The following is a 14,766-nucleotide window of genomic DNA, read 5'->3' as shown; positions in this document are numbered from 1 at the left end:
TTGTTATATTATATATAAATAAAAAAATTTAAACGATGGCTGTTTATATATTTTATGGCCATTGATGTATTAACAGGTTTGGCAGCTATTTTGCTTTCATTCCTGTTGCTTTCGCGTAGAACGCCGATTATAGCATAACAATTCGATGTCAGAACGTCAGATTAGAAAGGTGAAAGAGGGAGACGCAAATGTTCAGGCTGTTGACGAAAGGAAAAGCTGAGAACTCAACCTGTGACAAGTTGGGTGGGGATAGACCAGGGAATAAAACTGTTCTCCCGAGCCTTTCGAGCAAGAGTTTGTTGCCATAACGAGGCGAAAATGAAGTGTTCGATTATAGTAGGTGCGTGAATGTTTGTCTATCCTCGTATTCGAACTGCGACCACTTTTAACCCTTTAAAGACGGGTATCTTAAGTAGTCCCTATACTCAAACTAATAACAAAGTAATCTATGCAAATTAAATTTTAATTACAATTAGTTTTGTTTATAAGAAAAAATAATGTAATGTTTATTTGTCATGCCCCGTCCTTAAACCAGGATTATTGCCTCGATATTTGACATTATTTGTTGAATTATAATTTCAGGAATTTTTATTTGCGGCATCCACGTTATCGCGGCTGCGGATGTTAAATCGCAATTTGAAACAGCAAGCATCGTCCCTGATATATTAGACGCAGCACCCGTCGAAAAAATTGAGGTAATTATTTCTACGATGTTGATTAATTAGCTTGACGCATTGATGACAAATATTTGCGATTCAGGTCAAGTACGGAGACAAAGTGGTCGACTTTGGAAACGAACTAACGCCAACGGATACGCAGCAGATTCCCGAGATCCATTACAAACACGAAGGTGGAGTCCTTTACACGCTCGTAATGACTGGTAAGCCACAATTTTTTTTCTATATTTGCAATTATTATCAGGATAACAATTTTGCCCATCCCTGGCAGAGTCGCTACGAATCGAAGTCTTCGACTAGACAGTAGGACGCGACCTTAATTTATCTTCGCGTTAATTTACATCGAGACTCGCGCGTTGACTTTCACCGCAGTCGGTTCGAGGAAACCTGTTCCCCGCACGGCCATCTTCGTCGCGGTGCGTGGAGGTCGTTGATTCGTCACCTTTCCATAAATGTTTTTTTTTTTTGTATAGAACGTAATGTCTTCGCCATCATTCCAAAACGACTATTCTTATTTCTGTATCCTGGAGACACTATGGTATAAAAGCGAAATTTATAGCGAATCAGCACCCTTACTAATATGTACCTTAATTTTTAGATCCTGACGCCCCTACAAGGAAAGGGTACAACCGAGAGTTTCGTCATTGGCTGGTAGGAAATATACCAGAAGAGAACGTTGCGAAAGGAGAGGTCCTCGCGGAATACGTGGGACCGGCACCACCGAAGGGATCTGGGAAACATCGTTATGTCTTCTTGGTGTACAAACAGAATCAAGGGTCCATCACGTTTGACGAGAGAAGACTGAGCAACAGGTGCGTCTTCTCATTGATGCACCTCTTATCGTCATAAATAATCATCATTTCTATATACCTGTATGGATTATAAATTCTGAGAACATATTTTCAGGGACGGTCCTTTGCGAAAGCGGTTCTCCATAAAAAAGTTCGCCGAGAAGTACAACCTTGAGGGACCTATAGCAGGGAACTTTATGAGATCGGAGTACGACGACAACGTGCCCAAGTTCTCGAAGCTTCTAGGGTTCTAAGAACAACAGATCTTGGTTTCCTTTATCGTTATACAGGTGGTGGTACGAACGGTAACATAAACGCGGTCGTTGCACGCGATACGTATAACCATTAACGCACGGTGTATATACAGATCTACAGAATACGGTGGAGCAGGACAATAAATACTTCAAAAATGGATGGATACGAGAAAATCGATCGATTCAGTTTATTTTCGTTGGTGTCGTTATAAATATAAAATGTACCCTATGTAGATTTCGAAAGCGACTCGTGGATGGCTTTGGTGGTTCGCGAGTCGTTTCTTCGTCCGAATCGTCACGAAGCGATCAGATTCGTTGAAAGATCGAATCTCCGATGTACACTGGATCAAGAAAGCTTTTTATCGTTTACGAAAATACTTTGTTGACCCACTGTATCTCTTGGTACGCGTGTTAGGTGCGACGACTAGAATACGATACGATATGCTAACAAGGATCCTCCGCGACGATCGCGACACCCTAACCCGTCGGTTACACTCGCGAAATCGAAATCGAGTCGTCGCCGTGCGAATCGTTCGATAACCTTAGCACTACGACGACGGCAAATACCAACGAGGAAACTATTAGTACCGAGTAAGTACTAAGAATGGTCGATGAGGTTCTGCACAGTAATGGCGATAACTATTCTTTTCTTTCTTTCGTATATTTTATATTTGTATATGAATACAAGTTTCTATCATAATTATGTTTGTTTTCTATTTTCGTTAATTTTCAATTCGTGATATACTAAAATGTCTATTCTATAAATGGGAATAAAATGAAGGAATTTAAGACTTTTAATATTTAATCATATACATATAGTAGGCTTGAATTTGTACCAGACAAGTATTGTTGGCACGTGGTGAGACAAGCACCTCACCAAATACACTCCTTTTAATTCCTTTACCTGGATCATAAGAAGAGTATGTAAGACATACTCTAAAAAATATCGATCCATAAGTCAGATCTAGGGGAAAGGGATGTAGTGTTGATGTGTGTAAAATATAGCAGGTATTCAATGAAATAAAAGAAATTCTGGAATATACTTTTCATTGACATAAATACAAAATTTTAATCGAACGTCCAGGACCTACAATTAGTAACATCACAAAAATCAAATCACAGATTAAAGTAGATAACCACGTACATTGCAAGTAGTTTTGCAATTAAAGGAGTACACTCGACGTGTGAAACATGAGAGTATGTCGCTTCACTATCACAAGAAGAGTACAGCTGGTAACCCTACTCTTAGCTGAAAACTTGTTACTTCACTGTTGCAGATGACTAGACCACCAAAACTTTAACATTAACTATCTCGCAAACTATTAATCGTATTACCACAATCACTGGCTTCCGTACTCGAAGCTCTATCACTGTGCAAAACCTCATCGACCAGCCCGACTCTGCACCTAGGGTCTCCTTATAAGATGCTAAGGATATCGTGCGACACGACAAGCGGCAAAGGACAAACGATACCGTCGGTGAAATTAGACGACGTTCGCGCGCGATCGAGAAAATTCGTTTCGATCGACGCGACTGGTAGAGTTTCTCACCGACACTAAGGAACTTGTTAAAGGAGAGTCTCTCTCTAGAGACACGAAACAAGACGCGTGACGACGCGTGGCGAGGCGAGGCGAGGCTAAGTTAGACGTAGCGTAGCATGGCATGGCGCGAGGCTTTTTCATGGTTGGGAATCTCGAGAACGACACAGGATCCCCGTGGCTCGTTCGTGAATTCAAGGTAAAACCAGGTCTGGGAAAACGGTAATGTTCCAACAGAGTCGATGATCTCGTACGTCGCCCCATCCACCGTTGCCCTTCCTGAGTTTCGTTTTTTTTGCAGTACCAGCCACGGTGAGCGTCAACCGATTAGGAAACAGATGATCCTGGGCGGCCTTCAGCACGTTCTGAACCTTCGCTATCGTGGCAGTCGATTCACAGTTGTTCTTCTTGTGGTGAACGCCGCTGGAATTATTTGTATTATTTCGGTTTGCTTCGCTCTTATCATAGATACAAATGTATCGATGTCAATGTACCGTTTCTGTCTTACCATTCTCCAATGTGGAAGACCCTGGGCGCCCTCATCATCATCGTGACCAGGCCAGATTCGGTTCGCGGTGCGACTCCAGCACCTTTGCTAGGAGGCACGCAGCTTTGAGCTATGTGTTGAAGGCTCCAATCCCAATTGTAATCGTCGTACGAGCAGAACTGCGAGGCGCATTTTCGTAATTTGTTCCACGTGACGCGATTGAACGCCATTCCCATGTTGTGTTTGCTGGAGATCCAAGGGATTACCTCGGCCTGTCGGACGAAGTGATAGTCAGTTTTTTTTTTTTTTATCATGCTTGGAGAATCTTGACGAGAGGGTAGTTAGGGAAAATGTTCGCAGAGCGATCGATGCGTATCCTAATCACGATCGCGATCGCGGCGATTGGTCGGGCAGTTGTGGAGTCGAATTCCAAATACTTGGAAATGTTTGCGGAAAGATGTCGAGGGATGACGGAGGTCGACGAAATCGACGGTAAAACATATTAATATCTCAGTGGATCTCAGTAAGTTAATCACTTGTAAAGCACGTAGAATCTATAAACAGCTTTAGATCGTGGCTAGATAATTGTTTTGTGTTTAGATAAAAGCTGTTAGCTAATGGTGCCATGCTAGGTATCAATGGCAACTGAAAAGTATGCTTCTGAGGGGTACATTCGGTTTAAAGGAGTCTAGGCATACTACCATAGAACATTAAGGGCATTTTTATCACAGATTATAAAATGCAGAATGATATTTGACTTTTGAAGTTTCAGCATGGTTTTATCAGCATGTATTGGATTAATGTTGACTGTGTCAATGTTTGTTAGCTTGAGAATGACTACTCTTTTTCCTGATATCGATATCCTCTCATTTCAATACAGAATCAGAGTCAGGGAATGGATACCATTCGCCCTACTTTTCTTAACTCTTATCAATGCAGGCTTCTCGACCTCGTTACTTGATCTGTAACCCCTTGTACGGCTACATCTAACTACACTACGTATTATTTCTTGTTTTCAGACCTCACGCATTGATACTATGTTATTTAATCTATTTATAAATGATATATACAAGCATATGCATCAATAGGAATTTCTTTTAGATATAGATAATTTCAATTTTTTCAAACGATTTCCCCAGAAAATGACATTATTATTAGAGTTCAGTTAGATCTCGATGACCTGGTGAATCAGTGTAATAGGAGTGAAACGAATAACAGGGAGATATAAAAAAAGAAAAAGAAATTGACCCTTGTACCAGAGCTTTGCATCTCTGCCTACAAAAACCTACTTGCGTCAGATTATGCCCTTCTTGAAACCGTGAAAGCAAGATTCATTGGAATCATTTGTGTCTAACACAAAAAGTAAACGAGTATTCGGGTGGCTTGTCTCAAGTGCCTCACCCTATCTAAGTGGAGCAACTCTTGTATCATTGACATCTGAGAAGAATGAGTCTGAGAGGTACACTCGATTCAAATGGTTTTGTTCACACTACCTAGATACGGATGCTTTTGTGCATCTGTTCCACAGAGGATGGATAATGTAACGAGACCAAAAGGGATATCCGAGGAATCGTCAATCTCGCCTGTAGTATGACTGGAATCGCTTGATCCAAGTGTGCCTCTCCATGGTATTCATCTTAGTTGCCAACGGTGGCAAAAATAAATAAAGAAAGAAAGAATATGGGAAAGAAAGAAGACTGGGGGCTCTCCCGACATTCGAAATCGTCGAAAGATTCGGCAACCTTTTGGTAATGACTGTAGAGACCGGGCAGGAGCTGGAAAGCCCATGCGGGAGCTGGTTGCGCCGTCAGCGCGTTCCGACTGGCGGAATTGGCGCCACCGGTGCCGCTACCGATCACACTGGAGTTTCCGGTGCTGCTCGTGCCGGTGGCGACGCTGCTGCTCGGTAATGCCCCGCTGCCGATGCCCTCGGCCCTTGCAGCCTGCTGCCCCGCCGATGTTTCCCGCCTCTTTAATCCGCGCAGGAGCTCCTTTTGCAGGGCGCTGGTGACGCCAAGGAACTAATGGACGGGGCGTGCGTGAAACATCGACACACAGATATTCACACTGAGATGGAACCACTTTAACGGACGTTACGCAACCAATCGTCGACAAATTCGCACGCGCTCGCGTATACGCGGTATGATTACCCTACTACCCTATCATAGGATGAACCAGCTGGCCCGGCTAGCCACAGGCCTCATACTTCCAGGGGCCTCATATTTACACGAAGAAGGCGGTTAAGAGATTTTCATTGACGCAATTAGTTCTCTAGTGTCTTTAACACTTAAACCTACCATGACTGGTCAAATGACCGTTTTCCAACTTTGTTATATGCATCGCTAGTATAGTTCTGTACGAATAAATGTCGGTAGGTTTAGTGTCGATAAGGTTACTATTCCATATTGTTCTTTGTACCAAAAATCTGATGCAGGGGCCCCTGAGTGCTAAGAGGTTCTGGTGCCCTTACCATTGATAAACCCTTTTCAACCCCTTTACCTACGGCTACAACCGACGATGAATGATATACACACGCTCAAGCCGTCGTATAGTCGACGCAACATAATCTTTCGAGACGAAACCGCGAAACAACGTGGGAGAAAACGACGACGAACAATCATGGAAAAATACAGCGCGTGGTGGGATCGATTGATCGCGATCGACACGTGATGTTTACCGGAGGGGACGAGGCGTGGAATCTCGCGATTCAGTTACGGCCTCGTGATCGTGAACCGAGGCGACGACGATCGATTCTCACCTTTCGATTAAAGTCGGCGAAGTAATTGTACGTCTTGAGGTAAGTGCCCAAGGACAGGACGTTGCATCGCTCGCAGCTATGTTTGCAGGTCCGTTCCATCAGTCTGAGAACGTGTAAAAAGTCTTCGGCAACGTAATGATCCTCCTCGAGGAAGAGCACCATGCCCGTGTGGTTCCTCATGATCGACAACTGATCAAACACACGGTTGGCCTTCCACCACCAGTGGTGCTTCGTCTGCGTGAACTTGGCCTCTCTGTAGTGACCGTAGAGATCGGGATGTTTGGCGTTGATGCATCCCAGGTTCAATGCTCTGCGAAGAACGTGTGATTAACTGTTTCGTTGCTATCGTATGCAGCACGCGCGTAAGACTAGGCGTCTCATAGGCTGAGATCGAAGTACGTTGCAGACCATATAAAATTAGATAAGTATAAATAATGGTTGTTCAAAACATACGAGTTCTCAAAGTTTAGAATTGTCGCACCGCTGATAGGTCTGGAGATAAAAATTCGGCGAGTGAATCTTATTTCTTTATGGTGATCAACAATTCGAATATTGTAACATCATAAGGTTGTATAAGTTGGACGCCACTGACGGAACAGTGTATCGAAGGTTTATTGTTGTCGTATGTTCACGTGTGGTAGATATGCGATAATTGTATTCTGCGTGCGGCATTATTATCACTAATTATTATGTATGACATTCAGACAGGTTGCCAACTGTCCTTTATTCGCTGAAAGTGCATAAAACTTTTTGCGCGCGTTTAGTGCGACGTTGGGTAAATACTAGAAGGGAGAGAAAGAACGAGTTGTGAGATTAGCATTATAAGAGAAGAAAATTACGGGAACAGCTTCTTGAGGTTAGCTTTACAAACAGCTGCAGCTCGCCTTTATTGCACGCTTCGTTTCGTCATCTCTTGCACTAAATGAACGTTTTACGCGCGCAACGCCATCATCTTTGAGCAACGAATGAGTGCGAGAAGCCCAGAAAAGAAAAATAAAGATTACTCACTGTTCCTTGCGAATATTTCGCGGACAATCATTGGGATCCTCTCCTGGAAAGGTCCTAGGATGCGTCTGGATGCTGTGGGGGTAGAAGATTTGCATGACGCGACAAAAGTCGACGCTCTGCACGAGATAATTGATGTCTGGGTGCCATACGTCGTGGCTGAAGACAAGAAGGGTTTGCTCGATGCCTTTTGCCTGGGCCAAGGACACGATCAGGTGTCTGAGGTACGTGAGACGAGTGTGCACCTGGACCACTATCACGGGGGCGTCCGGCGCCAGCGGACCAAACGCCTCCTCGTTGTACACCCTCTGCTCTGCATTTGACTTTTGTATGTTGCGTCGTATCTCTGCGATTTCCAGCTCGGTTAGCACTTCGGAAGTTGAGTTCGGGGACGTAGAACTGCCATTTCGACGGTCCTTGAGGAACCTGCAGATGAAGGTGGGGTTCCTTAATAGGATTGTTGCAATAAATATGTAAGATATAATGGGGTTGTTGTATGTTATCGCGCCAAGTTTGAACAGCGAATTTAAATTCCATCCAGATTTCCGGTGTACTTGCCTATGCAATTCTTGGGGCACGAGGGCGAACAGGGTTTCGTTCGAGGATGATTGGGCAGCGGAGTCTCGGCCAGTCAGGCTGATCACGTTCAGCTGCAGCCAAAGAAATGTCGCCAGGAAGACGAGAACGATTGTTCTCCGAAAAGTTCCACGGACCGATCTTACCGCTCCCAGTAGCACAGCTCCTGTTAAAACAATGGATTTACAGGATAAAAACAGTACGTTAATTGGAAGCATTGCTCTATCCTTTATGGTCTCACCTCTCATTCTGACATTCCTACGCGACCGTTCTGAAACAAGTTTGACGCAGCGTTAAGTTGCTTCACTTTCGCCAGTTCATTTACTGGGGAGCTGTGGTTTACGCGAATCCGTAGCCGGTGAAACTGTTGGTCGACGACGTTTTCGGCGCCCATCGTTTATCGCTTGGCGCGTCGAGTCTTATCGAAGGGAAGGCGGATCGTCTTACCTCGTATCGGTGATACCACGCGACGGATGGTCCTTCATTTCGCTGAAATCTGCGAACAGAAGCACGAAAAGTTAACGAAGTCGTCGCAGAATATCGAATAAAAATTACCACACGCTTCCGCAATGTTTTCCTCGACCAGTAGTTTCTCTCCCCGTTATTAATAATAATAGTTCCGCAGGGGTGGAACAACTGTTGTTTGAGACATATGGAAAATAACACTCTCCCACTGACTCCCACCGTTGCATCTGTTTTCTGTATGCACGCGAACATCTGCAGGCTGGTTATAACGAGCGCCAAGGGACTGATAAAATTTCAACGTCACAACCACTGCTCGCTGCATCGGTGATTTGTTAAATCTACCTCCCACCTTTTTTCTAATGTCCTGATAAAAAGGCGGATTCAACGAAGAAGAGATATATCAGTTGATATGAAAAAGAATATCTGCTTAACAAATTATAGAAAATTAAAGCTCGGCAGATCATTACGTCACCCACGCGCGGGTGGTATGATCACTATAAAATGAAATCAGGTAATTCTCACAATTGTATGCTAATTAAGAAATTAGTAGACCAACAAATAAAATACGTTCAAAATTTCGCTACTGGTCTTGTCATCCGAGATCCAACGTATAAAAGGAACCATGAGATGAACGAACATGATCTCTGCCGAGTCCTTGCTCCTCATCCCTCGTTGGCCATTCGTTTCTCGAGTCTTTCCATCCTCTTCCGGTTCGCGGAGTTCACAGAGATCGTCCGCGTCCAGAGTAACGTGCATCCGTTCCTTGGTAGCTACTTTCCACGGGTTTTTCTTCTTTCATCGCGTTGTGCGATGAACACGTTGCCTCGGTGTTGAACTTATTTTTAGTACGGCACGCGGACTAGTAGGAAGTCGGAAGAGGGGGGTAACGAAGGCGTCCGAGGAGGAGGAAGAGACGGACTGTTCGCGATGTCGTTGAGCGATGCCGAATCGAAACTGTACGAAAAGCCACGACGAAAGTCCAATGGTCGATGTGATTGACCTTAATCGGCGATCGTTGTCGCAATCACTGCGTCGTTCCTGCCCATCGATCGGGGTGATAGGTCGAACCGGATGGCGAGACCAGTCGTAGAAACATGGACGTTCCGAGGGTTATTGTTGGAAGAAACGGTTTTATTTTTACATCTGATTTATCTGACAAGGAAACACGAACCCTTGGAACGTATATAATTTTAGGGACAATTTTGCACGAGTTTTCCCATTGGTCCACTTTCAAAATCACCCTGGATTTTGTCGATACTACTTCTTAGCTTTAGGGTAAAATTATCCCTTGTATGAAAGTTTATACGCAAGTTTTATTTGTGTCTGTTTTTGGAAGTCTGTAGATTGGTAGGAAAGAAGTTACGAAAATTTGTGTTTCTTATTATAATGAAATACATGTATTCTCTTATATGTTCTTAAGTCGCATCAATAAACAGTACTGCAAGGCTTCGTTAGAATTCCCATTCATAAGTTAACCGTGTTCGCTCGAACCTCTTTAAATTGTCGAGTTTATGCAAGGCATCGTGTGTCCTGTCCAACCATTCTACTCCCATTCCTATTTTACCAGGAGCCTAAAATACACCGATCGCGAGGATACGATCTCAAAACGACCCTGAAACGACAATTTACATTGGCTGAACGTAAGATTATAAACAGGCATTGCGAACAGTCTTGGCATCCGTTCAAAACGTTACATTCCGATAACGCAAACTTTACAATTCCAGGTCATTCGAAGGTCGGCTTTTCATTTTATATTATTTTATACAACAAATTTATTTTATCCGAGCACTCGCTAAATGACGGACTTAACAATCACAGCATAATTGTAATGTTATCAGCCGAATATTCTGATAAACCACTGGTGCGATATGAAGCACAGCAGTGACATACATACGTACAGTTTACATTCGTTCCTTTTCGTGTTTTGGAACTGGGCCACCCCCAACACACCAAGAAACATACAAATTCGAGCGAGAGGGTTGCATATTTTTGCTTTCACTTTGCTGTATTTAGTAAGCAGGCGAAGCGATGGTATTCCTATATAACATAGTCACGTGATACACACAAAAAAAAAAAAAAAAAAAGAAATATTTTGCACACAGAGTGAGAGTGTCTACATAAACCAGTATTTCAGCAACGTGAACCCTCGATACATTCATCCTTACTAAAAATTATCATCGTTCTCTAACATAGGCAGTAATACATAGAAAAAGTCTCGTGTAAATAACTTGACTCGCACTGATGGAAACTATTACCGTAAAAAGAGGGCATTTTTCCCACCTTCCGCCCTCCCTCTGCCTCGTGTACGTCGTTAGAAATGCAGCGTGGTCCGCGTTTATCCAACTGATGGGGCAGCGAACGCGTCAAGGTGAGCGGAATTTCGTTTTCCGCGCGAGCACACAACTGTTCGTCGAACGTCCCGCCGCGGCAGTTCGTATCGCGAACTCTCGGTAAGCAGGCTGGACAGACTTCGGTGGACCGATCGACGCAGAACCCGCGACGACGTTCCGCACGTAGAATCCCCCGCGGAACGTAGCCGTGTCGATGGAAGGGGTAGCGGCGACGCTGCCGGCGTAGGATGACGAATCGGAGAAGAGAAGAGAAGAGGCGGCATCGATGAGAAGGTCTCTCGGGATCGCGGAGTGGTTTTCCGTAGACGAGCATCGAGTGGCTCGATATACCATTTTGCTCCGGTGCCTGTGCAATGTAGGTCAGCTGACTTGGCTGGTTGACGCGAAACAATGCGGATATCCGTGAGCAAGCTAACCGCGATATCCTCGCCACGAGCAAGGGAACAGGGACGCGAGGAGAAGAGGGAACCTACTCGAGAGCACAAGGAGCCTCGCGAGCAACGATAAAACTCTTTCTAACCTTCCCCCTTTTTTCCCGTCTCTCTCGCGTTCCTTCTATGTACCCTCTCCCCTTGGTCTTCGTCGGGTACGCTCTTTTCTCGGGTCTCCGAAAAAGAGCAACTCGGGACCATCTCGCGCTCGACATCTCGGTGTTTCCACGTGCAGTGGTCAGTGGCGCTGGTTCCTTTGCATAATAGTGTCTACTGTCGCCATTTTCCTAGCGTCGGGAAAATACGATAAAACCACGAGACTCTACCGCGCCGATTTAAGATCGCGGATTACATATGTGGCTTACGGCTAACTCAATAACTACCGATTATTGAATCACCACGTTTCTGCACTTGGAGCATAGATAACGAAATGCTAAACGCGCGCAGAGCGTGTACACTTACGTCGAATAGTCGCGTTATTTTATTAATCTATGAAATAAATTTTCATACGCTTTGCATACGTTACGTCTGGAATAGTAAACGCTACGCGATTCAATCGTATCGTAACCGTAAAATACCAGCGCGACTCGCGTGTCGTTCCTTCTACTATGTTTCTTCGTGCTCTTTATCTACGCTCCGTCGGTCACTCCATTTCCTTTCCGTCGTTCTTTCATGGCGATTTAGACGAGCAACCATCAACCTTACTTTGCACGTTCGCGACCTAACTGTAAAATTCCAGCACGACACGCGAGTGCGGTAATCAACCGCGAACTATATCGCTAACCAACGTCTACGAAGAACGTTACGTATCGTGTAACGACTAATCGCTTAACGCGCAAATGCAAACGACACGCGTGGTCGCTTTCAAGGTAAAGTCGGAAAATCGGTGCCGTCTTGCGGTTTCGCGAATGCGACGATTTTTTTTTAACTCGCCGTAGGAACGCGGAGGGCCGGAGGGGATGGAGGGGCGTGATAAGGAGGGCAAAGGTACGGAGCAGAGCTACATGGAGGGTCGGTGCAAAGTAAAATGTTGGGTTAGGAGGTCGAATGGTCGCTCTTCTTAGGAAAGAATCGACTAAGATACGCTAACATTATTTGTTAATTTTGTTCTTAATACCGCGAGCGAATTATCGTTCCAGTTACGGGGTGATCTAGCAGTCAGGTGCATCCAAAATTGGAAATAGAATTTTTAGTAGACTTTAGCGATTTAATATTTGAATCGAAGTTTCCTTTGTTCGATATGGATCTCGTAATCGCGCGTCCGTGTCTCGCGTCCCTCCTATTTGTAGTTTCCCTTAGTTTCACAACAATATTCTCTTCGGAAGTACATAGCCGTGTTTTGATTGAATGTAAATTATTTTTTTTTATAAACAATTTAATGCTCATTTTTAGGGCAAAAAGTCGATTCATTGCTTAAAAAGTGCGCCACTTCCACAAAAATTGATTACGAAGAAAAACCCTACGTACTTCCAAAGCCAATTGTATATAGATTATAAATTTTCTTTAGTCTTTGTTCCATGACTCATAGACGTCGAGAAATCCGTCCTTCCGTGGCGGTGTTTTCAAAAAAGCTGTTTTCGACGACGGGCTCTGTCGCCGCCATTTTGTATGAAAATGACAATAAAAAAATTGTTTTTCGTTCTTCAATACGTGTTAAATAAACCCTTCGAAAAGAAATTCTATTCCATTCGTCAAACTCCCAAAATAAATTGTCGAATTTAGGTCTTTTTTTCTGCCTCTAGAGTGGTTTTACCCCTTAATACTAATGCGATATACGTCATGTAGTAATTTATAGAATTGAAAATGTAATTTTCACTGGACACGGAACAATGTCTGTATTTCATTCAGTTTTTCATTTCAGTTATTTGTGTCGGGATAAGATTTAGCCGCGCATCCGTGCAGCGTCAACGAAAGTGGATACGCGCAAAATACTCGTCCACGTCGAACAATGAATAAAAGATAAACTGTTTATTCTACAACTCGTTGAATAATGATCGCAACTTGAATTGCGGTACGCGGCGTTTCCCTAGGAACAACGAACAATATGTACGATCGAAGGTCGTGAATAAATCGGTGCACGTTGGTTGACCCGTTGCGTATTATTGCAGCAGAGTTTTGCCCATTTCCTACCGAAAGAAAGCGGGGAATGGTAGAGAGAGTCGACGGGGATGACGGTGGGATATCGATCCGGGGCGCGAACTCGAGGCAGGGTTCCTGGGTGTCACGAGGCGAATCGCTTTCGTTCAGGTGAAATGGGACGTGCGTGTGACGCGTTTACTTACGCAGGTCCACCGTCCGTATGTCCCGATGGAATCGGCGAATCCGCGGTCGCGAAACGTCTTTCGGCTCGACTGATCACGTATCGGCGAGCGTGTCATGGTAGATCGCGAACACTGCGGAGCGGGAGAAGCGACGAGTCATCGCTGGCCACTCGTATTTTCTTCCGTCGGTGCGTCGAGTGATTTCTGTCTTGAATTGCTCACACGCTCGCACTACTTTACGACGAAACTGCGATCGAGGCGCGTTCTTCGAATCCGTAACCGAGCGCGAACCAAGACCCCACCCACCCTCCGCTAGGTATCGCGTTTTCACGCACCCACGTAACCACGATGCACGTTGCACACCCCACGCGTTCACGGGGGTGCGATTTCCATTCGGGACGATCGATCTCTCCTGTCCTGCCATCCCTCGGAGATTGGCGTCGTTATGGTCGCGCCTCAGCCGGCACGTCGATAATTTGTCGGTCGATAAGTACTGTTGGGTCGAGAAAACAATATTGCCAGTTAATAGCATCCAAGTTTAATTTACTTTGCAGCTTTGCTTGCATGTAATTTTAATTTAGTAACGTGATACGGTTCTTAGTTGAAGGAACGGGTCGAGTTACCTTCGATACCTCGAGTGTGCTCGCCAGAGGGAAGTAGTAGTTCCAACTAGTCAGCCAGGGTCCTGGAGGGATCACTCTACTTCGAATCTTATCCTCAGTCTGAGCATAGAAACAGATGCAGGTGTTACGCGAACAGGAGAAGTCGTTACATAGAGGTGGCCGTCCTGAGTCAGACCGATATGCCTGAACACATAATTTCTTTAAATTACCAATAATATTTCTGTTTATTAATCACTAGTTTTATAGTATTCGTGGCTTTTAAAATCGCTACTTTAATCGCAAATGTAACCTTTCTTACCAATTTCCTTTTTCTTTGAATAATAACTTGATAACTTCAAGTGGCGTTCGATCGACACGGTTCGATCTTCTCTTTTGTTGGTCCATTGATATTCCTCGACGAAAGCAAATCACCCTGCTCTGAAAAGAACGATTTCTAATTAAGTATAACAGAATACGATTGAAAAATGGTAAATAATATTAGCGCGATAGATCCCGTCTTGTCGAAATTGCAAGGAGAAAAAGGCGAGTGGACCGAAGGGGTTGGAAGTG

The 14,766-nt window shown here is 44.4% G+C and overlaps 2 protein-coding genes across 6 annotated transcripts; one reads left to right on the top strand and one right to left on the bottom strand.

The window, feature by feature from the left end:
• The first annotated feature begins 184 nt into the window (after positions 1 to 184).
• LOC128892086 (protein D2-like) lies at positions 185 to 3,511 on the top strand. The gene is made up of 5 exons (XM_054152186.1): positions 185 to 340; positions 583 to 695; positions 760 to 880; positions 1,276 to 1,489; positions 1,584 to 3,511. Exons 1-5 carry the CDS (start codon positions 319 to 321, stop codon positions 1,720 to 1,722), a joined length of 609 nt encoding a protein of 202 aa, XP_054008161.1. The 5' UTR covers positions 185 to 318; the 3' UTR covers positions 1,723 to 3,511.
• Positions 1,879 to 13,891, bottom strand: LOC128892037 (alpha-1,6-mannosyl-glycoprotein 2-beta-N-acetylglucosaminyltransferase). Of its 5 annotated transcripts, none has more exons than XM_054152096.1 (8): positions 13,616 to 13,891; positions 8,328 to 8,582; positions 8,069 to 8,252; positions 7,514 to 7,936; positions 6,506 to 6,815; positions 5,490 to 5,768; positions 3,769 to 4,019; positions 1,879 to 3,683 (listed from the first exon to the last, which is right to left on the bottom strand). In XM_054152096.1, exons 2-8 carry the CDS (start codon positions 8,332 to 8,334, stop codon positions 3,455 to 3,457), a joined length of 1,683 nt encoding a protein of 560 aa, XP_054008071.1. In that variant the 5' UTR covers positions 8,335 to 8,582; positions 13,616 to 13,891; the 3' UTR covers positions 1,879 to 3,454. The 5 variants fall into 5 exon arrangements, with proteins under 5 accessions (XP_054008071.1, XP_054008061.1, XP_054008081.1 ...); XM_054152086.1 differs by lacking the exon at positions 13,616 to 13,891 and adding an exon at positions 10,807 to 11,774; XM_054152106.1 differs by lacking the exon at positions 13,616 to 13,891 and adding an exon at positions 9,189 to 9,623.
• Positions 13,892 to 14,766: the final 875 nt, after the last annotated feature.

The sequence above is a fragment of the Hylaeus anthracinus genome, unplaced genomic scaffold, assembly GCF_026225885.1.
Source record: "Hylaeus anthracinus isolate JK02 unplaced genomic scaffold, UHH_iyHylAnth1.0_haploid 0, whole genome shotgun sequence".
Lineage (NCBI taxonomy): Eukaryota > Metazoa > Arthropoda > Insecta > Hymenoptera > Colletidae > Hylaeus > Hylaeus anthracinus.
Note: the sequence above shows the minus strand (reverse complement) of the source record. Positions and strands in the feature narration are given on the sequence as shown.

Excerpts from the sequence above, each read along its gene's own strand:
- LOC128892037 (XM_054152096.1), bottom strand. Across the intron at positions 7,937-8,068 it reads GTGCCCCAAGAATTGCATAG|GTTCCTCAAGGACCGTCGAA; the intron begins GCAAGTACACCG and ends CTTCATCTGCAG. Across the intron at positions 5,769-6,505 it reads TCGCCGACTTTAATCGAAAG|TTCCTTGGCGTCACCAGCGC; the intron begins GTGAGAATCGAT and ends CCCGTCCATTAG.
- LOC128892086 (XM_054152186.1), top strand. The coding sequence starts at position 319 with ATGAAGTGTTCGATTATAGTAG. Across the intron at positions 881-1,275 it reads TTACACGCTCGTAATGACTG|ATCCTGACGCCCCTACAAGG; the intron begins GTAAGCCACAAT and ends CTTAATTTTTAG. Across the intron at positions 1,490-1,583 it reads GAGAGAAGACTGAGCAACAG|GGACGGTCCTTTGCGAAAGC; the intron begins GTGCGTCTTCTC and ends ACATATTTTCAG.